A 25,223-nucleotide genomic window follows, 5' to 3' on the forward strand; every position below is an offset into this window, starting at 1 on the left:
CGATTTTTTGTATTTTTTAATCCAGCTGAAACATTTTTGGTGCCTTCGTTATGCCCAAAGAAGCCATTTTGCATCATTAGTTTGTCCATATAATTTTCCATACAAATTTAGCAGCTGTCCATACAAAAATGATATATGAAAATTCAAAAATCAGTATCTTTTGAAGGAATTTTTGATCGATTTGGTGTCTTTGGCAAAGTTGTAGGTATGGATAAGGACTGCACTGAAAAAATGATACACGGTAAAAAAAATGGCTGATTTGCTATTTAATTTTTTGTCTTTTGCCAAACAAAAAAACACTATTTTCATTTTTTCTTTCATTTTCTGAAATGTTTTAGGGAACATAAATGCCAACTTTTCAGAAATATCCAGAATGGGCAAAAAATATTCGACCGAGTTATGATTTTTTGAATCAATACTGATTTTTTCAAAAAATCGAAATATTGGTCGAAAAAAATTTTCAACTTAATTATTCGAATTTGCAATCGAAAAGAATTTTAGTGAAATTTTGATAAAACATTTTCAATTTTTTTGAATAAAGACTAACATTTCAAAAGGGTGTTATATTGAATGTTTGGCCCTTTTGAAATGTTAGTCTTTTTTTATTGATTCATTTATTTTTTGAAAAAAAAAAAATATGTTTTCGGAAAGATCGGAAAATTTCACCAATGTTAACATAGAAAATCGGACCGTTAATTGCTGAGATATCAACATTAGAGAATTGTGCGTTTTTTGGTGAGACTTAGAAAAAATCAATTTTCCTGTTTTTAAACCTTTGCATAGCAATATCTCAACAACTAAGTATCGTGTCAACAAAGTTCAAAAAAGCAAAATATAGGGAATTTTCTCAGTTTTTCAAAAATATTTTTTCAAAAGTGGCAAACATAACTTTAAAAAAAATGAATAACTGAGACTATTTTTTAAAAAAGTTACCTGAAAATTGCTATAACTTGAAAACAGTGCACTTTATCAAAATTTCACTTCAGTACTTTTAAATTGAAAGTTTGATTTTACATCGAAAATTGAAGTTGAAAATTTTTTGCGACCAGTATTTCGATTTTTTGAAAAATCAGTATTGATTCAAAAAATCATAACTCGGTCAAAGATTTTTTGCCCATTCTGTAAATTTCTGAAAAGTTGGCATATTATGTCCCCTAAAACATATCAGAAAATGAAAAATAGTTTTTTTTGCAAATCAAGTGACAAAAAGTGAAATTAAAAATCACCATTTTTTTACCATGTATTATTTTTTTCAGTGTAGTCCTTATCCATACCTACAACTTGGCCGAAGACTTTCGTTCAAATCGTTCAAAAAATTCCTTCAAAAGATACAGAATTTTGAATTTTAATATATTATTTTTGTATGGACAGCTGCCAAATTTGTATGGAAAATTATATGGACAAACTAATGATGCAAAATGGCTTCTTTGAGCATACCGAAAGGCACCAAAAATTTTTCAGACGGATTAAAAAATACAAATATTAAAATCAATAAAAGAAAAGACCGATTACGTAGAGAACTGCTCATTTGAAAATTTATTTACAATTTTGCAAATTATTTAAGAAAAAAATAAGAGTGTATTTTTAATATTTTTAAAAGTTATAATATTTTTTCGAATATTAATATCTTTGTGAAAAAAGTTTTGTCCATACCTCTCTGTGAATCAAAAGTTTCCTTTTTTGTACTGCTGAATCATAGAAAAATACAGTTTTTTTTTTTTTCTGAAATGTCTTTCTCAATATACCTACAACTCTTCTGAAGCACAATATTTCTTACTTTTTCGTACTATTTTATAAACGAGCTCAAACATGCTCAATATTATTTATTGTTGATTAGACTCATTTTTCATAAAAAAATGTTCCTTGAAAAAATATTTGGTGTACCTTTGAAAAAAAAAAAACTTGACACTTCAATTATGAGTTTCTGAATCCATAAACTTGGTTTTTCAAACGAATAATATCTGGAGTTTTTTTTTTTGAAAAGGTCCAATAAACCAAATTTCCAGTTTTTGCTTTTTGGGTGTTTTTGAAATCGCCTTGAGTCAGGGGTGTTAAAAACACCCAAAAAGCAAAAATTCAAAATTTGGTTTATTGGACCTTTTCAAAAAAAAAAACTCCAGATATTAGTTTTCAAATTAATAGAATCACATTTCAATACGTCTGCAATAATATAAAAAGTTAGAACTTGTCACAAGCGACGATTTCTTATCAAGATTCGATTCAAGGTTTATAAAAATCTCATTAAAGATATCATTCAAATCAAAATTGATGATCCCTGACATCATTTGGCTGAGTATTACCTTTAAAAATAAACCAAGCTTCAGAAAACGCCGTATGGTGCCATAAATGGAATAAATTTCAAATATCGTGGCTCATTTATCAATTTACGATCAATTTCCGCAATTGTGTGCCGTAAAACGCACTACCCAAAAATAGAATCTCACTCTTCCTTCTTGTTTTTATTCTTAAAAATTGTCTAGAAAGTTCAAAGTCAGCAGCAGCAAAAAATCTCTTCATAAAATTTGCATTCGAAGCCATAAACGTTTTGGCAGCACAACACCAATAATAAGGCTCATGTCCTGTTTTGGCATCGGTATCACAACATTAGAGAGACTGGGTAATAAACTGGGCCAAATTTCCTCTCGCGGGAATTCTCCAAAGCCTACAAGCAGAGCAGGGGGCCGTCTCGGGCGAAAATTGATTATACTAAATCGATTTGTCATTTAGCTCGCGTTGTGGTTGTTGTGGCAATGTGATGTCACCATTAAAATGGGCTTGACGGAAGTCGGGGAAGAAGCGCGCAAAACCACAGAAAGGAGCTGGAATGAAGTTGGCTCTTCTCCGTTTATGCAAAGTCACTTGCTGGCAACGCTGGTCTTTTTTGCTTTGCGAGATTCGTCCTTGTTGAGGAGAGAAAGAGAGAGACATGACAATGGTGTCAGTGATGATAAGTGAATCCGGGAAAAGAGATCTCCTAGCTTCCGGGATTTTCCTTTGCCAAAATATTACGGGTGTTGCTTTGTATGTAAAAGATGGTATGTTTGATTCCCTTCTGACTTGGAATTGTTTAATTGTACTGCAGTGAAATTTTGATAATGTTCACCGTTTTCAAGTTTAACATAGACAGAACAATATAATCAAAGTGCTACCTTTTCAAAACATTTATCTGCGATTGAGCCTTTTTTTCTATCTGATACTCTGCTCAAACTGAATGGGATATGAGCAATAGCGTGTCTCACGGATATATGAAAAAGACAAAAGTGTTCAATTTTGAACGCCTCGACCGGAATTTTGTAGCAATATGGCCCCAGAACATAGCCTGAAATTTAGGGAGTAATCAGGATAAATTCGATTAACGTCATTTAAAAAAATATAGAGATTCAGCATTCACATTTATAGATTTTTTTTTAATTTCTGATTATTGGACCGATGTTCACTTTCCACGTTTTCAGTTTTTTCTTTAAAAGTGCAAAGGGTCTGAAACTACATTTTTTTTTTTTGAAGATTTTGTTCTAGTTCTTGCCATATTTTTTAATTATCTGTGAAATTTTTACATGCAACTTTTTTTAACAAAAAAAATTATTGCCTTCCTCTTAATAAAACTATTTGATATGGTGGGACTTTTTCAGTCATTAATCATCCTAATCAATATTTTATGGCTATGATGACATGGATTAAATCACTTTTGTTTTTTTTATGGAGTATTTTTTTGAATGTCATAATAAATCTATTAGGACATTACAAACCTTTTTGCCAAACTTTTGTTTCCCTGATCTGACGTAACTATCTAAAATTACAAGCAGTTTAAAAAAAATGGTCTGAATTGACATAACCTCAAATGGTCGGGTCTGATCGCCGTGAAGAAGCCGTGTAGAGGGATGCCATTTTCCTCAAAGGCGGTGCCTGTATAATGTTGACAAAAAATCTGTAAGTAGTCTTTTTTTTTGCTGCGATCACGTAAGTGGAGATTCATAAACTATGTGGATACTTTAGGGGGGTTGGAATCACTCAATAAATGAGAGGAAGGCACCAACCACCTAAAGGTGGATTAAATAACTTTTTTTTTTTAATAAACTTGGGTGGAAAAACATAACTAACTAGATAAACGATGTCCTGATTCTATTCAATTTGATGATTTTCATTATTAATAGGGGTAAAAATAAGCATCTTTTCATTTTCCTTCAAGATTTTTTTGTTTTGGTTTTGCAAGTCTTTTTTCCTGGCAAAAACGTGAACCAAAAATCTCTTACTAAGAAATTTGCATTATGATCCTTTAAATTTCTTAAGTTTCTAAATATTTATCAAAGGCCGATTTTTTTACTTTTCTCACTGAATAAAACTTTTAAGAGCTTTCATTTTTGAAGTATTTTTTTAAAATATTTGTCAAGTTTCTATTTTCAGCAATATATTTATTTGAATATATTTAACATTTTTTAACATTTTTTGATAAGAAATTATCAACAAATTATTATTGTTTAAGGTTTTGGGATTTAAGTGGCCACCATGTGGATTTTGTTTTTCTAAAAATTTAAAATAATTTGAACTCTGTTTCAAAATAGAGCAGTTCTAAATGTTTAACCAAAATGTGGTCACTTGACCTGAAAACTTCGGCCATTGTTTTTTTTTTGCATTTTTTAATTGCTTTAAACTTTGTAGGTGCCTTTTTTATGAGAGAGGCCATTCTGCGCCATTGGTTTGGTTTGGTTCGGAGTGAAAAGTGATTTTTTTTGTGTGTGCCTTTTGTTTCGCATTTTTGTCGTGTATTGTGTGCTGCGAAGAGATTTGAAATTTGCTCGCGTTATCTTAATTGTAGAAACAGTAAACATATACTGATAAGTCCAGCCCATAGCACTACTGCTCGGTTGGCACGCGTTCGATTAAAAAACTTTTTAATTAATCAATTATTTGTCTTTCCGCAGCCGGCTGCCTAAGATTTAAATTTTTCAACCGATAAACTAAATGCTCATGGTCACATCACTGCCACTCGTGAATCCTGACCTCATACCCATCTACTAACCCCCTCAAAACTCATGTGATACTTTGTCGGAGAAGCAGTCGATTGGGCGGTCTCTATCACTCAAGTATCGGACTAACATTCCCATCCACTTCCCCGTGACCCTACCACTGGTCGTGGCCGGCGCCGGTATTGATCAGCATGATAGGGGCCTTTGAGAAGTTGCGAAGCGAGGAAAGATAGCACCCACTTATCTTCCACGGCTCGTGGATGTAACTTCTGGAGGTCCTGGTCAATAACGGAGTAGCAACTGCGGGTGGGCACCTATGCTTATGCTTATGCTTATGCTAACACAACACAGATAAAACAAGTCACACTTCGAACATAAAATCCTAACATTTTAAAAGTTCTTCTTTCCAATGCTTTTCAAAGATCAAAAATTGGATGTCAAAATGATTTTTGGCGAATTTGTAGATCGCAGCCCGTCTAGGGGCGGGGTTGGGTTGGGGAGGGCTTAATTTAAGGTTTAGGGCTATGCTTCTTTACAATTTTGAATAAAAAAATCATTTTTTTTCAGTTCAGGATAATCAAATTGCAAACAAATATTGAGGTTGGTGAACCTTCTGAGACCGTTGCCTATAGTTTTCAAATATTAATGAGAGGAATTTTATTTTTTCAAACCACTTCAAAATTTTCCTGCGTTGGATAATAATTATCCATTGAACAACTCTTTACGAAATCGGCCGATTTCGACCATTTTTATTTTTTGTATTTTTTGATTTGGCTCAAACTTTGTGGGGGCCTTCCCTATGACCAAATAAGCTATTTTGTGTGATTGGTTTATCCATACAAGTCTCCATACAATTTTGGCTGCTGTCCTCTAAAAAATGGTATGTAAATATTCAAACAGCTGTAAATTTTGAATGAATTTTCTGATCAATTTGGTGTCTTCGGCAAAGTTGTAGGTATTGTTGAGGACTTTTGAGAAAAAATAGGTACACGGAAAATAAATTGCAGATTTTTTAATCAACTTTTTTTTCACTGAAATTCAATTTCCCAAAATACATATTTTTTGATTTTCGAGATTTTTTAATATGGTTTAGGGGACAAAAATCCGCAACTTTTGAGCCATAGAGAAACATGGTCAAAAAATCTGCCGCTGAGTTATGAATTTTTGAAAAAGAAGTGATTTTTGGAAAAAATCGGAGCTTCATGCAAAAACAAGCTTGACATTATTTTTTAATGCAAAATTGAATTTGCAATCGAAAAGTACTTTACAGATTTTTTGATAAGAAACCATCCATAAACCACGTGGACACTTTTTTGTATACCTCAACCCCCCCCCCCCTCCCTTCGTGGACAATTGCCCATACAAAAAAATCTTTTTGTATGGACCGTGGACAATTCTCATACCCCCTCCTAAAGTGTCCACGTGGTTTATGGATTGTCCCTAAAGGGCTCTGTTTTCAAGATATAGCCACCGAAAGTTTGATTTTAGCAAAATATTTGCAGTTTTTCAATTTTTAAAAATAGTGATCATGAGTGACCGTTTCTAAAAATATATTTTTTGAAAAGTTCAGAAAAGAAAAGTTGCTATAAAATTGTCTAAGAGACATTGAAGATTGGACCTCGGGTTGCTGAAATAGAGTCGCTTTAAGAAAAAGTAACACGAAAATTGAAGTTTTCTTAATATCACCAAAATAACCCACCATTTTCTAATGACGATATCTCAGCAACTAATGGTCAGATTATCAATGTTAAAATATGAAACATTCGTAAAATTTTCCGATCTTTTCGAAAAAAATATTTTTAAAATTTTTAAATCAAGACTAACATTTTAAAAGGGCCAAACATTGAATATTGTTTTATATGTTTATGGGTCCTTTTCAAAAACAATAATAAAAAAAAACTCTGGAATTGTTAGGACAAATTTGTTTGGTGTTTTGAATAAAAATACTTGATAAACCTGATGAATTCCCGGTCACCAACCCCACTGCCCCTGTCATCATCACTGATGACAGTGTGTCATCTCGCAGGAGGACAACAACAAACGTCACCGATGACGCTGTGTGTTGTTATCCTGCCCCACAATGACTCCTTATTTGCATGTGTTTGGGCGCATGTTTTCTCTTCATCCTTCAGCCGAGAGAAGCAGGCAGCAGAACCCTCCCAATCACACAGAGAGCAGGAGAGAACACGTTCAAGGATACTGGTGCTGCTGCTGCTGCTGCTGATGGTGAAGGTTGGGCTCCCCACCACGAGATGAATCTCCCGGATGAGCACGGTGCTCTTCTCTTCTTGGCGTTGGTTGGTTGGTTGGGTCAACTGCAGAAGGACGGATCGCAGGACGAAGGCTCTCATTCGGAATCTACGCGTAGCGGAGAGCAGTAGTGTGTCGTCATTGCGTGGCACGACGGGTTTTTTGTTGGTGGAGTTTCCTCAGTTTAACATAGATAGCAATCAACGAAGAAAAATACACTCCCGTGTGGTGCTTTCCAGAACAAGTTTTGCCTAACAAATTTTTACAAACCTAATCAACGAATGGTAACAACACACTTAGCTTAGCGGAGATGCATCGTGAAGAATTAAGGTTAAGGAATTGAAGTACACATATTGAGAGCTTTGCTCGACAAACAAAAAACTCAATCGGTTTCGGCGTAACGTTGTGAGAGCTTCTTCTTTTTTGTGTGTTGTAAAAGTGAACTCTTTGCGAAGGCGTGTGTTTTTGTGTACGGGACTTCCTGAGAGCGAGCGAGGAGTAGGAGATAGAAGAAGGTGTGTATATTCCGCGAGATGTCGCGCTGATTGTGCACGACCGGACCACCCTAGTGGGGTGGTAGACCCCTCGTCTAGGAATACTGATTAATGACGACGATCCGGAGAGTGTGTGTTATGCAATTTTGAAATTTGTGCGAAAAAATCGATATCCTTCGGTGTTGGAATAATATTATATATATCTCCACCCTTCGGCGAAGGAAACCATTGAGGAAGGTCCTCCTTTTTGCGTCCCTCAAGGGGGTGGAGGCAGAACATAAATATTGGAACGACAAACGATAAAATGATGAGCAGAAAAAAAAACTTGTACAAATGAAAAGAACTTTTTGATGCCCTCGGGGAGGGAAAAATCCTCAGAACAAATGAACGACACACAAAAAGTGCAAACGTTAGCAGTCTGCCAACACAGAGCAAAAAAAAGGAGAACCTCAATCCTTTGAATTGCCGAGGCTGCGCTGCTAGCGTAAGTGGAGTCTCGTTGTCTCGGAATGACCGGACCGGAGATAAAGACAGGCAAAGGGTTGCCCACTTGAACCCCTCCTCGGGCCCAACCTGAGGACGCGTCTCGGACAGCGATCTATTTTTTTTGCATTTTTTTTTCGAAAACGAAACGAAAACTTCAAGTGGAAAATGTGCGTCTTTGTTTGGCTTGTTGTTTTTTTTTTTTCCTTACGAGGAGTGCCCTTAGGGGGGGTGTGGCCACCCCATTAGACGCATACACACACTAGTCGGCACTAGAGTGATGATGACGTCAACGGGGCAAGGTGGCGTGCATAATCGGGTTCTGACGTAGGATCCGGAACCGGGGAAAGGGCAGCAGCAGCATCCTTGAAACAAGAAGGCAACAGAAAAAAAAACTACGCGAAAAGTTTCCTTCTGAGTGAAGGACCCTCTCTGCGGGGATAATTTTGTCTGATGCTGCTGGTTTCTGCAATGCAGTGACGGTTTGGGAATAAAGAGGACTTCGGAAGGAGGAAAAGAAAGGGGGAGGGAGGAAGTTCTTGGAATCGCAAATATCTTCATCTTGTATCCATGGTGGTGGCTCCTTGAGTGTGTGTGGTTTCGAAATAAGATCATAATGATGGGGAGAGAGAGGGACTGTTTATTTGAATATATTCCGTTGGCAATATATTTCTGCTATTTTTAGTAACAATTTGTCGTTCTGTTTACAGGGCCATTATTTTTATGGGGCACTTGATATTAGTTTTCGCCTGCTGTTTACATAAGGCTTGTGGTTTATTAAATACTGAAATATTTTTTTTTAAATCGACTTGGTACAAATATACAGCAATTTTCATCATTCATTATAAACAAAACATTACAAGTTAAAAATATAAGTTACACGAAATCGGGAAAAGTTGCCCCGATCCCTCTTCGATTTGCGTGAAACTTTGTCCTAACTTTTGTCCCTGATCACGAATCCGAGGTCCGTTTTTTGATATCTTGTGACGAAGGGGCGGTACGACCCCTTCCATTTTTGAACATGCGAAAAAAGAAGGTGTTTTTCAATAATTTGCAGCCTCAAACGGTGATGAGATAGAAATTTGGTGTCAAAGAGACTTTATGTAAAATTAGACGCCCGATTTGATGGCGTACTCAGAATTCCGAAAAAACGTATTTTTCATCGAAAAAAAACACTAAAAAAGTTTAAAAAACTCTGCCGATTTCCGTAACTCGACTGTAAAACATTTGGAACATGTCATTTTAAGGGAAATTTTATGTACTTTTCGTTTTATGTACTTTTCGAATCTACATTGACCCAGAAGGGTAAATTTTTCATTCAGAACAAAAGTTTTCATTTTAAAAATTTCGTGTTTTTTTTCTAACTTTGCAGGGTTATTTTTTAGAGTGTAACAATGTTCTACAAAGTTTTAGAGCACACAATTACAAAAAAAAAGATTTATAAACATGAGGGGGTTGCTTAAAAATATCACAAGTTTCACGATTTTACGAAGAAAAAGTTACTTGTTGCGTTTTTTTACATTATTTTTTTACAGTCGAGTAACGGAAAATGGCAGATTTTTTTATATTTTTTTTAGTGTTTTTTCGATGAAAATACCTTTTTTCGGAATTCTGAGTACGCCATCAAATCGGGCGTACAATTTTACATAAAAGTACCTTTGACAACAAATTTCTATCTCATCACCGTTTCAGACTGCAAATTATTGAAAAACACCTCTTTTTCGCATGTTCAAAACTGGAAAGGGTCATACGGAGGGGCGTCACGAGATATCAAAAAACGGACCTCGGAGTCGTGATCAGGGACAAAAGGAGGAATTAACCATGTAGTATTTTCATCATTAATAATAAAGAAAACATTATCAAAAAATGTTGAAAATTTTAAAGTTTAAAAAAAGATGTTGGTGTTTGAAAGTAAATAACAAATAAAAAAATGTATTGGAAACAAAAAAAAAAACATTTAAGAAATATTTACAACAGCCTATTTTTTCTGAAAAGCCCTCATCATTACTCTCCAGTTACAGGGTTTTGAACGTTTTCATAGCACTTATGTATGGAAAGCTCCCAAGTTTGTATGGAAAAACCAGTAATGCAAAAATGCTTATTTGTACCTAAGGAATTGATAGTCAAACTTTCATCAAAATCAAAATGACAAAAAATTAAAATCAACCATTTTTTACAAAAAGCAAGAAAATTGCTCCTAGACTTTTTTTTACATAAAACAAGATCGATATTTGAAATACAGTCTGAAAATCATTGACTTATGTACTTACAACAGCTTTAAAAATTCAAAAACTGAAACTTTTTAGATAATATCAAAAAAATTAGTGGCCGTGTCTTGAAAATGGTCACTTTAACAACATTTTTTTACTTTTTGCCAGGTACTTTTTTTTGGGTAAGATAAGGGTGGTACAATTTTTTTAAAGGTTTTGTCTCCCCCCTCTTCGAAGTTGGCCCGAAAAATCACGGGCAAAAAAAAATATTTAAAAACTTAAAAATGTCAATGGAAATTTAAGTGCAATCAGCTGAAATTGGTTTAAAATGCATTCCCCTACGTTTAAAATCGTTTTTAGCATGTCTGGGTTGATTTAAACATCTTATCAATTTTTGTTAATTTTCTGTGTTTGGTATCGCAAAAAGTTTTTTTTTTGTTTTTGTCAAATCTTTCCTTGTTTGAAAACTATTGATTGCAAAATAACTGAACTAGTGTTAAATGCATTTTAAAACACTATTTGCATTCAAATGTTGGGACTATGGCTTGTTATTTAAATTTTTATATTTTTTTTTTTTGCTTTTTGCCGAAGACAAACACTTTGAAAAATATTTGAATCGGCTTAATTTGGCTCACTAATTGTGAGTTTTTGTCCCCTAAAACATATATTTTTTCCTGAAATTCAAAAAATACTGATTTTGAAAAAAATATTAAAAAAGGTAATTCAATTAACTAAATTAGAAATCTGCTAAAAATTCGTAACTTTGCCGAAAGCATTAATTGATCAAATGTTTGGCTCTTTTTGGAATGTTAGTCTTGATTTTTTTTCAAATCGAAAATATTTTTTTCGAAAGGAACGGAAAATTTCACCAATATTTCATAGTTTAACATTGGAAATCGGACCATCGGAGTTGCTGATTTATCGACATTAGATAAAGGTGGGTGTTTGGGTGCGACTGAAAAACTTCAATTTTCCTGTTTTAAAATCTTTGCATGGGAATATCTCAGCAACTAAAGGTAATATCAACAAAGTTTGAAGCAAAATATTGAGAATTTTCTCAGCTTTTCAGAAATATTTTTTTCAAAAGTGGACAAACATGGCAAACACTCATTTTAAAAAATGAATAAGGCCGTTGCAAATATTTTTGAAAGTTTATGGGGGCAGGGGGCAAAAAAAATAATTTTCCAAAAAACTTTAAAATTTCCATGAAAATAGTAATCTAATCAACTGAAAACAATCTAAAATGCATTTTTCGGCATTGATAATCATATTTAGCATGTTTGGGCTTGTTTAAACATGTTTTGATTTTTTGCAAATAAAGTTTAGTAACAAAAAGATGAATAAAAAATCATATTTTTTTACCGTGCATCATTTTTACAGTGTTGTCCTCATCCATATCTACAACATTGCCGAAAACACTAAATCGATAAAAAAAATTAATAATTATTTTTTTAATTTTCATACATCATTTTTGTATGGACAGCTGCCAAATTTGTATGGAAAATTATATGGACAAACTAATGATGCTAAATGGCTTCTTTGGGCATACATAAGGCAATAAAAAAGTTTCAGCCGTATTGAAAAAATACAAAAAAAAAACGAATGACCAAAATCTCAGAGAATTGCTCAGTGGTTATAATTCGAACACTTTTTCAAACAAATTCTTAACAAAATCTATTGCAACTTCAATTGAACACCATACAATGGTAAAAAAAGCAAAGCAATCCACTTTAACGACCCCCGGGTCTTTTGTGGGCTCTGTTGCAAGTTTCTGCTCATTTCTAGGCGTCCGAAGGTTATGTTTGGTGAGTCACCCAAAACCTCTTTTACGCAAATGGACCGACGTTTTACTTCCCCATCCGATAGAAGGCCAGTAGGATAAGTCGGGAATTGAACCCGCGCTCCATAGCAACTTAGAGATCGGCAGCCGAAACCACTAATCTTCGCGCCACTAGGCCCTCCTCCATAAAATGATGTGAAAAAGTTTTTTTTTTTGCATTGAATTCGATACTTTTCTAAATAACAATTTCTTCTAAAGTTTTTGAATAGGTGTCAAAATTTCTTAAAACATATCAAAACATTTTTTTGAGACATTCTTTGCTGAAGACACCAAATCGATCAGAATACCATGCATTGAGCAGGTTGAAAATCTTCACATTCTTTTACTTTGTAAACATTGTTTATTAACTTAAATGGCAAATAGAAGAGAATGTTTACTTTTCTAGAATTCCATTTACCAATCAATCTCCAAAAAAAAAATCACATATCAGGCTTGAAAAATGCGTCATTTTGAGCATTTTTTTGTTTCACATCTGAAACTGAAATCTGGAATCCATCCAGAAACGAATCAAAAACTTAAAATAATATTAGTTCTGCGAGTTAGGCTAGCAGCGGCAAACAAAAAAAAAGCTGACAGAACAATCCTGCTCAAACAAGCATAATTCTTGCCATCTTGTTTGGTCAGCAATGTTTGTGTCCCCCGAGCACCGATTAATAAATCAATCTTATCAGAGGCGAACGAAAAAAGCAGCAGCAGCAGCAGCAGCATTGCGGAGATTTCTAGCGCAAATAGTGTTGTAGAACAGAAAACTTATCTAGATTCAACGCAATTCATTTTCCTTTTTTCTTTCTTTTCATTTTCTGCGTTCGTCATACTGTGTACAAACTCACACAGGACTTGCTCCTGAGGGATTTTTTTCCCCTCGTGTGACGTTCTACGAGGTGACATACTTTCTCAGAGGAAGTGCCCCAAACGATTTGCCGTGCCATTTCTCATTCCGGTGCCACCACCCCTGCTTTGGTTCTGCAAATGAGGATTTGATCCTTTTCATCATTTGCCTATGTGTGTGTGTTTGTGTGTGCGTGTGTGTGTGACCCCTCTATTCACCTGTACTCTCCACCGCCCTTTTTTTCCACATCACTAATTCAGTCCTCTCTCTCTCTCTCTCTCTCTTGTTTGGTTTTAATTGCAGAAATCAAATAACCGCAACAGTCAGTCCCTGTCGGGTTCGTCGTCGGCGTCATTTGGCGCGGCAGGTTCCAGCCCGAACAATGATATCTACATTGACGACGAAGGCCTCGAGGGTTCCGGAAGCAGAGGAGAGGTAAGGTTTTAATCCCTGTGGCCACACCATCACCGCGGGAGCAGCAAAAGCAGCACAAGTGACACAGCCTAGATATAGTAGGGCAAAAAAAAACCCCTAGTTAGAATACATTGTATGAGGGAAAAGATAACCGTCAAAGGACGTGAAGTTTCCTTTCACCAGTTTCAACCGAGTCAAAGCAACTGGGCCGTAGCCCAGTTAAAAAGCAGACAAACGTCAAAAAACCAAAACAAACCGAAATGACCGAGGGGCTAATGGATGCAAATATCATGTTTAATAAATAAAAAACTTTTTTAGAACATTTATTTAATTTCATGTCACAATTCAAGAAATATCAAAAGTAAGCATTGTTAATAAATTTGATTAACTTTTATTTTTATATTTCATCAGGAAAATATGCAGCATCGGTGGTCCCCTCGTAATTTTTCGTTCAGCCCAGTTACCGAACAAGTACTGTATCAAAACTCTCAACGTAAATTTTCATGATTTCGATCATTGAACTTTTTTTTAATATCCCGCTCCAATTTCAAGGAAGTGAATCCTAAAAGTCAACAAAAGTAATCGACACAATAAATTTATCAGAAGACTTGTTTTTTTTGTACAAATTTTGAGTTTTCCTTTTTTTTATATAACATTGCAAATGTATTGAAAATGATGACTTTTTTTAAATCTTAAAAAAATAACTTCAAATTTTGATCACATTTTAAAACATTTTAACCCTTTACAACCCAACCCCGCCAGGCCTCGATTGAAAAAATCGCCAACAAATCATTTTTAAACCATCAAAAGATCTATAAAAAGCATTGGAAGGATGAACTCTTAAAATTTTAGAAAATTTATGGGTTGGAAGTTTTACTTGTTTTATGTGACTTTGCCAATGCTTTTAAAAATGTACATTTCCTATATTTTAAGTAAAATTTTTTCTAGTGTCCCAAACTATGCCTCTACGCATTTTTTTACAATTTAAATGATAATGGTGCCATTTTTTAGCAGAAAACGTGAAAAACAAGCAAAACATTTAAAAAGTGACTGTAAAAATAAGATAGGCAAAATTTAATGGTAGGAGGAGAAGAAAGAAGCCCTTTTGAATCATTAGTTTGTCCATATAATTTTCCATACAAATTTGGCAGCTGTCCATACCAAAAACGATGTATGAAAATTCCAAAATCTGTATCTTGTGAAGAAATTTTTTGATCGATTTTGTGTCTTCGGCAAAGTGTGGATCAGGGATGGTATTTACTCGTTTCCTCGCCGATGGCGAGGGCTTTTAGATATCGTTCCTCGCTCAAATCATCAAATTTTTGGCGTTCTCCCAAAACTGCATCAAGAGAGCGAAGCGAAAACGACGCCGATGAAATAGCGAGCAACGAACAAACCGATGCGTAAGACGGAAAAAAATCTCTCACACAGCCAGTCCCCTCGCTCAAAAAGCAAGAGAAATAGCAATCGTGAAATTCTCTCGCCCGTAAGCCCTGTAGAAATGAGTTCATTTGTGTGCGTGAGCTCCAGTGTATGTATACAGCAATTTCGTGTGCGTGCCTCTCCGGTTGGAACGATAGTTCCATCGGAGCCAGCGAGAGGGTATTTCTCGTCGATGTGATGGGCTTTCGATATTCGCGATAGCAAGCCGACCATCACTCGGCTGCGAAAGAGAAGAGAAATTTTAAGAGACGAGGAACGCACCGAAATATGCATCAATGATAGTGCGATGGTGATGGTTTACCTACCCTGGTGTGGATACGGACTACACTGAAAAAAAATGATACACGGTAAAAAAAATGGTGATTTTAACTGTTTGTCACTTAAACTTGATTTGCAAAAATACATTATTTTATTTTTTTTTAGTTTTTTTATATGTTTTAGAGGACATCAAATGCCAACTTTTTAGAAATTTCCAGGTTGTGCAAAAAATCTTTGACTGAGTTAAGAATTTTTGAATCAATACTGATTTTTTGAAAAAATCGATATATTGGTCGCAAAAATTTTTCAATTTCGTTTTTCGATGTAAAATCAAATTTGCAATCAAAAAGTACTTTAGTAAAATTTTGATAAGAGGCACCGTTTTCAAGTTAAGGCAATTTTTGGGGGTTTTTTTTTTGAAAATAGTCAGTATTTCATTCTTTTTTTTTTTTTAATTAGTGCACATGTTTGACCACTTTTGGAAAAAAATATTTTTGAAAAGCTGAAAAAAATCTCTATATTTTGTTTTTTGAACTTTGTTGACGCGACCCTTAGTTGCTGATGCAAACGTTTAAAAACATGAAAATTGATGTTTACCAAGGGGGCCATCCATAAACCACGTGGACAGGGGGGTGGTTTAGCGATTGTCCACGCTCCATACAAAAAAGATTGTTTTTGTATGGACAATTCTCTACGAAGGGTGGGGGGTGAGGGTTGAGATATCCAAAAAAGTGTCCACGTGGTTTATGGCTGGTCCCATTTTCTAACATCGATATCTCGGCAACTAATGGTCCGATTTGCAATGGTAAAATATGAAACATTCGTGAAATTTTCCGATCTTTTCGAAAACATAACTTAAAAAAAATTAAATCAAGGCTAACATTTGAAAAGGGCCAAATATTCAATAGTTCGCCCTTTTCAAATATCTCTTCAATTATTTTTTGGTTTCCACATTGTAATAAAACTCATTTGTGTCCTTCTTATCGAAAATAGTAAAAAAAAAATACTTGAATAGTAAATTATTTCCATTAAAATTAAATTTAAATTTCAATCACACAGAAGTTTACAAAAAAACAATATTTGATTTTTAAAAGTCATAAAAAGATGCATTTTGATTTTTCTGATTTTTTTTATTTTTATTTTTTTTTTTTTTCATTAGAGGTTTGAATTTCCATGTTTTGTTTTTGTTTCTCATTTACTTATTTTTACCTAAAGAATCGAACCTCTCAAGATCTTAAAAAAAATTGTTTATTGTTTTTAGGGTACCGAATTTGGTAATGTTTACCGAATTTTCAACTGCTAAACAGTTCGGTAAACTGAACATTACCGAATTCGGTGAAAACATACTTAAATTCGGTAATGATATTTATTATTGTTCATCGTAAAATGGATATTTGGAAAAATGAACATTTTAGCAAATATCGGGTTTTCGTTTTTTTTTTTCGCCGATCTAAACTTTACCGACTTTTCAACTGCTGAATTCTGTAAATTTGGCAGATTTTTTAACTGCTGGATAGTTCGGTAAACTGCAAACTACCGCATTTGGTAAAATATTACTGCTATCCCGAGCAGACGGAAATAACTTGGGAATAACATTTTTTGTTATTTGAAAATACTAGGCCAATAACATTTTATGTTATTTATAACAAGATTTGTTATTCGTCGTTATGATTTTTTTTGTTATTGGATTGTTATTGTAATAACAGACTAATAAAATTTTTAGTTATTCTTGGAACAAATCTTTGTTATTATTTTTTGTTATTTTAACAACTAATCCGATCATCCCAATAACAGTTGGAGGTATTCTTCCATAACAAAAAATGTTATTCCAAAGTTGTGTTGGCTCTCAACCAATATCAGATTAGTAAAAAATTTTGTGATGATAACATTAACTGTTATTAAACTGTTATGCAAAAATAAATTTTTCAAGAAGATTCCATAACACTTTCTGTTATTTTAATAATATTTGTTATTGAAATGACATGAATCGGTTTACCGATCTTAACTTAAGCGATTTTTCAACTAAGTGCGTTTTTGTTTGAATCTAAGTGTGGAAATGATTTAACAAAGAATATCCTGTACGTTTTTGAAAAATTGCACGTATAAATTTTAATTTATTTAATTTATTGAAAAATGAGTTTTTTTTTTTTTTGAAACAGAAGTTTGGGGATTGTTTTTCTGTGGAATTTTTCAACTTAAAAATCAGTGTTAGAACATTGCACAGTGATCCAGATCTGAAATCCGAAAATAAAGGGACCATCCGTAAACCACACTTTTTTTTAAATTTCAAACCTGATTTAAAAAAAAAACGATTTCATTTCTAACAACTGACAGTGTAACTATTAAAATCGCCCATTTTTCCGCGGGTAGAATTTTATTTATTTTATAAATTTTTGTTTTAAGAAAGTTTTTTGATTTCAACAAAGTGCGTCAAAAACAAAAATTAAAGCATGAAATACTGATTTTTACAAAAAAAAAAAATGAACGGATAACCAAACTTCCTTCAACGTACAATAAAACCCACCTACCAGCCACCCACACTCACCCACACACACACACACACACACGACCCCTGTGACCACGGGAAGTTAATTTAATTTTCTGACTTTTTCCGCGCGCGCTTTTTCTTTTTTTTGTTCTTGAAGAGTTCTTTTTTTAGTCTGCCACTTCTTTTTGCTGCTGGTCGGTGGCTTTTCAGGTCTATTGCGGTGGAAAGCTTCCCGCCATTTAGCAACCGCACCCCCCCCCCCCCCGCCCACCGACCCACCAGCAGCCAATTTTTCATGTCAATTCGGAGAACTTTCCTTTCGAGGCGAGTTCCGTGCATAATTCAGAGTCCTCGTTGCTACTCACGGTGATGTGGTCCAGGAGTTGAAAGTGGGTGCGCGCTCCTTGGTTGAGAGCTGTGTTGGGGGAAATAGAAATAGGGTGATCAGTTTGTTTAAATTTTCATCTTTTTTTTGCAAACAATCGTAGCAATAAATTTACATAAATTTTGTTTCTATTTTGTGACAGTTTCTCAACTTTTCTTCTTTGATTCTAATTTTTATGGTTGAAAAAACTTGATCCAGATCACCCTATTCAGGGTCAAACTAGGTATCATTTGGTAGAGTAGCACGCGCCACCTCGGGGTCAAAAATTATGCAGGTCGGGCATTACAAATAGCCTCTGGGAGTGGCACGGGCCAAACTCGGAGTCACAAAGTGAGGGGGGGGGGGAAATGCTACCGTGTCGAACGAATGAATGGAAGTTCTGGTGAAAACCCTCAATAAAAGTGCCACTGAACATTTTCGGATGTTGGCCGTTGGTTTTTGGACTGAATATTTCAAAGCACGTCACGGTGATGAAGATGATGCCGATGATGGCGGTGGTTCACGGAATGCTGCCGAAAAGTTGTGCGAGTAAAGGTTGCGCGACCTAAAAGCTTCGGGACTTGGGGAGAGATCTTTCGGGTGCGGTGCCATAATGGATCCCGCTCCCGTGAGTAATCATAAACAATACACGTGATTCATAAATTTTGCCGCACACATTTAGCTTCTTTTTGAGAATGCGCTGGAAAATTAGTTGAGAGCATTGTCGGCATTGTGTGGGGATCTTTTTGTTTTTCATTCTTGGAAATGAGAAAACTCTCTCGTGGGTTAAAAGACAATGTATTGCTTTAAAAGTCAGTAGAAAATTATTGTTTTAAATAAGTAAAGCAAGGAACGTAACAAGTTGAAAAAATTGTTATTTTATAGCTATTATAAAAAAGAAATAACAAGCAAAGAAACGGAAATGCAAATTTTTCCGAGTAGAGAATTTATTCCGTTGAATTTGGTGAGGGATCATCCATAAACCACGTGGACACTTTTTTGGGAATCTGTTAACCCCCCCCCCCTCTCCCTCGTGGAAATTGTCCATACAAAAAAAAAACTTTTTTGTATGAATCGTGGACAATCGTCAAACCACTCCCCCCCCCTAAAGTATCCACGTGGTTTATGGATGGTCTCTAATGGCCTATTAAAAAATAAGAATTTTGATCTGATAAATTTTTCAGTAAAACAATCAAATTTGACAAAGCTTGCCAAAATTTCTACAAAAAAAATATGTAGGAGCAATTCTTTGAGATTTCGGTCATTCGATTTTTTTTTTGTATTTTTTAATCCGGCTGTAACTTTTTTGGTGCCTTCGGTATGCCCAAAGAAGCAATTTTGCATCATTAGTTCGTTCATATAATTTTCCATACAAATTTGGCAGCTGTCCATACAAAAATGATATATGAAAATTCAAAAATCGGTATCTTTTGAAGGAATACTTTGATCGATTTGGTGTCTTCGGCAAAGTTGTAGGTATGGATAAGGACAACACTGAAAAAAATTATACACGGTAAAAAAAATTGGTGTATTTTCATTTAACTTTTTGTCACTAAAACTTGATTTGCAAAAAAACGCTTTTTTTATTTTTTGATATGTTTTAGAGGACATAAAACGACAACTTTTCCGAAATTTCCAGGTTGTGCTAAAAATCTTTGACCGAGTTATGAATTTTTTAACCAATACTGATTTTTTTCAAAAAACCATATATTGGTCGCAAAAATTTTTCAACTTAATTTTTCGATGTAAAATCAAATTTGCAATCAAAAAATACTTAACTGAATTTTCAAAAAGTGCACCGTTTTCAAGTTATAGCCATTTATAGGTATTTTTTTTTAAATAGTCGCAGTTTTCCATTTTTTTATTGAGTGCACATGTTTGCCCACTTTTGAAAAAAATATTTATGAAAAGCTGAAAAAATTCTCTATATTTTGCGTAATATTGAAAGTTTGGCCCTTTTAAAATGTTAGTCTTAATTAGAAAATTTTGAAAATATTGTTTTCGAAAAGATCGATAAATTTCACGAATGTTTCATATTTTAACATTGTAAATCGGACCATTAGTTGCTGAGATATCGACGTTAGAAAATGGTGGGTTGTTTGGGTGAGACTTGGAAATCATCAATTTTCATGTTTTTAAACCATTGCATGACAATATCTCAGCAATTGAGGGTCGTATCAACAAAGTTCAAGAAAGCAAAATAAAGAAAATTTTCTCAGCTTTTCAAAAATATTTTTTTCAAAAGCGGGCAAACATGTGCACTAACTTTTAAAAAATGAAAAACTGCAACTATTTTGAATTTTTTTTCCTGAAACTTGAACTTGGAAACGGTGCACTTTATGAAAATTTCAATAAAGTACTTTTTGATTGCAAATTTGATTTTACATCGAAAAATGAAGTTTTTCAAAATTATTGTTGATTAAAAAATGCATAACTCGGTCAAAGATTTTTTGCACAACCTGGAAATTTCTGATAAGTTAGCATTTATGTTCCCTAAAACATATAAAAAAAATTAAAAAAATAAAAATAGTGTTTTTTGCAAATCAAGTTTTAGTGACAAAAAGTTAAATAAAAAATCACCAAATTTTTGATTACCGTGTATCATTATTTGTCAGTGCATTCCTTATCCATATCTACAACTTTGCCGAAGACACCAAATCGATCAAAAAATTCCTTCAAAAGATACAGATTTTTGAATTTTCATATATCATTTTCGTATGGGCAGCTGCCAAATTTGTATGGAAGTTTATATAGACAATCTAATGATGCAAAATGTCTTCTTTGGGCATACCGAAGGCACCAAAAAAGTTTCAGCTGGATTAAAGAAAACAAAAATGTTGACGTACATTAAATTCAATTAAAACTTGAGGGCAAATTTAATAATTCTTGAGATATCACGTATTGATGTTGGGAATCCTTGTGCAGTACTTGTTCGGTAATTGGGCCGAGAACGTAGCCCAGTCACCGAATGCTGCTCGCTAACTGGGCTGAACGAAAAATAACGAGGGGACCACCGATGCATAATATTTTACTCATGAAATATAAAAATAAAAATTACCCAATTTGTTTTCAATGCTTTCTTTTCGTGTTTCTTTAATTGTGACTTGAAAATAAATAAAAGTTTGAAAAAAGTTTTTTTTTTATTTATTGAACATGATTTTTGCATCCATTAACCCCTTGGTCATTTCGGTTTGTTTTGGTATTTTGACGTTTGTCTGCTTTTTAACTGGGCTACAATCCAGTTATCGAGCGCCCAGTTAAACAACACCCATATTGCATTTCAAACTGAATTCGGAGCCTAAATAAAAAGTTTTTACATTTTATATGAAATTTGTTCTACAGAAAATGCATGTAAATTTGGAGATTTTTTCAATTGTGTTTCAAAAACTCATTCAATTTATTATTTACATATTAATTTTAACTTCTCCTTGTGGAAAATTGTCCAAAGAATCCGAAAATGCCTTCCGTTTTTCGATTCGGACTCATTTTCATTGAGAAAATCAAGAAACTTTGAGAATACTAAAATAATGCTATTCATCAACATTTTCATAATTGTAGTTAACTAACTTTTTAAACCTTTCAAAATTTTAAGAAAGCTTCTTCTTGAAGTACTTTGAACACTTCTCAAGCAGGGTCAGTATGATTCCAAACTATTCCGTACTCTTCATTTTGCGGAAAAATCTCAAACCTATCAAAGTCAAATCAAAATCACCCTGGTTTACGCTAGTTTCAAAAAGGCATGATCTGGAAAAACTTAAACTTTTTTTTTTTTTTTTAATTTATATTTATTCAAATTTCTTTTCCATGTACATTCATTCAGTTAAAATATTATTGAGTGTCCAATCACAAACGATGACTTTTCACCTCAATTTTAAATACTAGCAACTTTCATTTATTCATGAAATATTGTAGCTTTCGCTATTCAGTGATTTCAAATGTAGGAGGTCCTACATGTACAAAAGGGAAAAGGGATACCTTAAAACTAACTTATAAACTATATAAAGAGCGGATCAATGCAGCTGAAGACTGCAATGATTTTTGTCGAAATGCATCAATTATCTTATTGGACATAACATCCAAAGTGTCAACTTCGGCTAATTGATGAAGTTCACTGGTGCTGAACCAGGGAGGAAGTTTCAGAATCATTTTCAAAATTTTGTTCTGAATCCTCTGAAGTTTTTCTTCCTGGTTAAGCAACAGCTTGTCCAGATCGGCACAGCATAAAGCATGGCAGGTCTGAAAATTTGTTTATAAATTAACAGTTTATTCTTGAGACAAAGTCTAGAATTCCTGTTTATAAGTGGATACAAACATTTAATATATTTGTTACATTTAACCTGGATACTTTCAATGTGATCCTTGTAAGTAAGGTTTTTGTCAAAACCAAGTCCAAGATATTTCACTTGATCCTCCCACTTTAAATTTACCTCATTCATCTTTATAATGTGATGACTTTTGGTTTAAGAAAATCAGCCCTTGGTTTGTGAGGGAAAATAATAAGTTGAGTTTTTGCAGCATTTGGAGTAATTTTCCATTCTTTCAAATAAGAATTGAAAATATCCAAGCTTTTTTGTAATCTTCTTGTGATGACACGAAGGCTTCTGCCTTTGGCGGAGATGCTTGTGTCATCAGCAAAAAGTGATTTCTGACATCCTGGGGGCAAATCAGGCAAGTCAGAAGTAAAAATATTGTATAAAATTGGACCCAAAATGCTTCCTTGAGGGACGCCAGCACGTACAGGTAGTTGATCAGATTTGCTATTCTGATAACATACCTGCAGAGTACGATCCGTCAAATAATTTTGAATAATTTTCACGATATAAATCGGAAAATTAAACCTTTTCAATTTCGCAATCAAACCTTTATGCCAAACACTGTCAAATGCTTTTTCTATGTCTAGAAGAGCAGCGCCAGTAGAATAGCCCTCAGATTTGTTGCTTCGAATTAAATTTGAAACTCTCAACAACTGATGAGTAGTTGAATGCCCAAGGCGAAATCCAAACTGCTCATCAGCGAAAATTGAATTTTCATTAATGTGCGTCATCATTCTATTAAGAATTATTCTTTCGAATAATTTACTAATAGATGAAAGCAAACTAATGGGCCGATAGCTTGAGGCTCCAGCAGGATTTTTATCCGGTTTCAAAATCGGAATTACTTTGGCATTTTTCCAACTACTGGGAAAATATGCCAAATCAAAACATTTGTTGAAAATTTTGACCAAGCAACTTAAAGTTACTTCTGGTAATTTTTTAATTAAAATGTAAAAAATGCCATCCTCTCCAGGGGCTTTCATATTTTTAAATTTTTTGATAATAGATTTTATTTCATTCAGATCCGTATTAAAAACTTCATCTGATGAAAATTGGAAAAAACTTAAACTGTTTTATGTTTTAAGTCAATCAACACCTTGACTTTCGACCTCTTGCGGTAATATTTGGATAGTTTTGCAAAGCTTTTCTTATAGGCTTTATTTGCATTGATTTATGCACAGTCAAATGCAAACAGGAAGCATTTGCAATTAATTGTGTGCTAAAAGCATCATTTACCGAGGTGATTTAGTTATGTATTTAATATTATTATTGAAAAACTGTTTGATTATTTATAAAACTCATCTCGTAATACTGTCTTGATATTTCGAGACTTGTAGAAGTATCTAAAAGACTTTCATTTAGGTGAGATTTTTTTTTATATTCAAAGGAAAACGAATTATTTTGATGAAAATAATTAAAAAATAACAAAATTTGCCTTACCAGGATGATGATCACACAACACAACATTCTTGAAGTTGATGTTAGATGCCATTAGGATTTAAAGATCTGGCACATGCCAGGCCGGAGGATGTAAATCTCGATGATATCTAGAAACAGTTGTCTAAGTTAATCAATGGATAAGTAATTTAGGGACTGATTTAGGTTTGGATAAAAATTACTTCCTTACATTTTATTCCGATTTTCTTGTAGACTTTTTTTTAAATAATAAAATGATGCATAAACTAAATTTGAAATCGATACTCTTTTCTCCCACATTTTCAGATTCGCGACGATCTAGAGAAGGAGGACGACGAATCTTCCGGCTCCGGGTACGGCGACGATGACGAGGACTCCTCGTCCATCTCGAACAGTCGCTCCAACTCGAACTCGAACGTAGGAATCCTCGGTGGCGGCGGCGGCCAAGGCCAGGGCCAGGGTGGCCAGGGCGGCAACAACAACCAACTCGGCGGCGGTGGCCAAGGTGGATCAGGTGATCACGCAGACTACGACGATGAAGACGATCGCGAGGATGATGATCTCTACACTGAAACCAAAAACCCCAACTCCGTTGATCCGTCCACGACAGACGATGAAGACAGTCAGTTTTTTGCATGGCTTTTTACTTTATTTTTAACGATTAGGCTTAAGAGGGTGTTGGGTTTTGGGGGAAGTGGGTTATTTTTTAAGTTTCTTGTATTTTTCCGTTTAAGATTAAGTCCGTCTGTTTTCTATAATTTTACAGCTTAGGGTGGAAGATGACTGTCGACACACATACTCACAACACACTTTTTTCGAATAACGTTTCCTAATTAACAAAAATGAACGCAAAAAAAATGGTTTCACTGTTACACACATCTCTCTCTGAATTGTGTTCCTCGTGTATTCTGTCTGACGTGCAAGCGATCGTTTCAAATTCTCGTGTTCTTTTTGTTGTTGCCGTTTACTTGCATGAGCCAAAAATTCATAACTCAATCATATTCATATATCTCGCCAACTTTGCTCATCTAAAACTATAAATAGTTTCCATTGTTCGTGTAATTCTCTCTAAAATCAGCTCATCATCCCCATCATGTGTTGTTTGATCTAGACGCTGCTTCTGCTGCTGATGCAGCAGCATTTTTGCAGCACATTCCCAACGTTCATACCGCGCGCTAGAGTTTCAACTTGCTCAAAATTCAGTGTCCGTTCGTCCTGTTTTGTTCCCACCCCTACTTCATTCTCAGTCTCCACATTTTCACTGTCATCATCTCAATGTGTGTTGCAGCAGCGCTTTCCATTCTCATCCCGTATGCATTTCGTTCCAATTTTCCACACATTTTTGTTTGGTTTGACGCGTCCCCCCCTTCCTCCCCAAATCATCATCACCGCCATCTCGGCTGGTGCCAAAAAAGTTTCCGTTCCGATTCCCCTTCAATTAGTTTTCATTACGTTCG

At 34.4% G+C, this 25,223-nt stretch overlaps 1 protein-coding gene across 3 annotated transcripts in view; it reads left to right on the forward strand.

Annotated features, from left to right (window-relative positions):
- The window catches only part of LOC6052662 (syndecan), a 79,593-nt gene that overhangs the window by 15,102 nt on the left and 39,268 nt on the right, over positions 1–25,223 (forward strand). Inside the window, exons 2-3 of one of the 3 annotated variants that reach the window (XM_038266025.1) lie at positions 13,374–13,505; positions 24,073–24,388. In XM_038266025.1, coding sequence (XP_038121953.1) covers positions 13,374–13,505; positions 24,073–24,388 — 448 coding nt within the window. The remainder of the gene's footprint in view (positions 1–13,373; positions 13,506–24,072; positions 24,389–25,223) is intronic. The other 2 variants (XM_038266026.1, XM_038266027.1) reach the window with 2 other exon arrangements.

The sequence above is a fragment of the Culex quinquefasciatus genome, chromosome 3 (assembly GCF_015732765.1).
Source record: "Culex quinquefasciatus strain JHB chromosome 3, VPISU_Cqui_1.0_pri_paternal, whole genome shotgun sequence".
Lineage (NCBI taxonomy): Eukaryota > Metazoa > Arthropoda > Insecta > Diptera > Culicidae > Culex > Culex quinquefasciatus.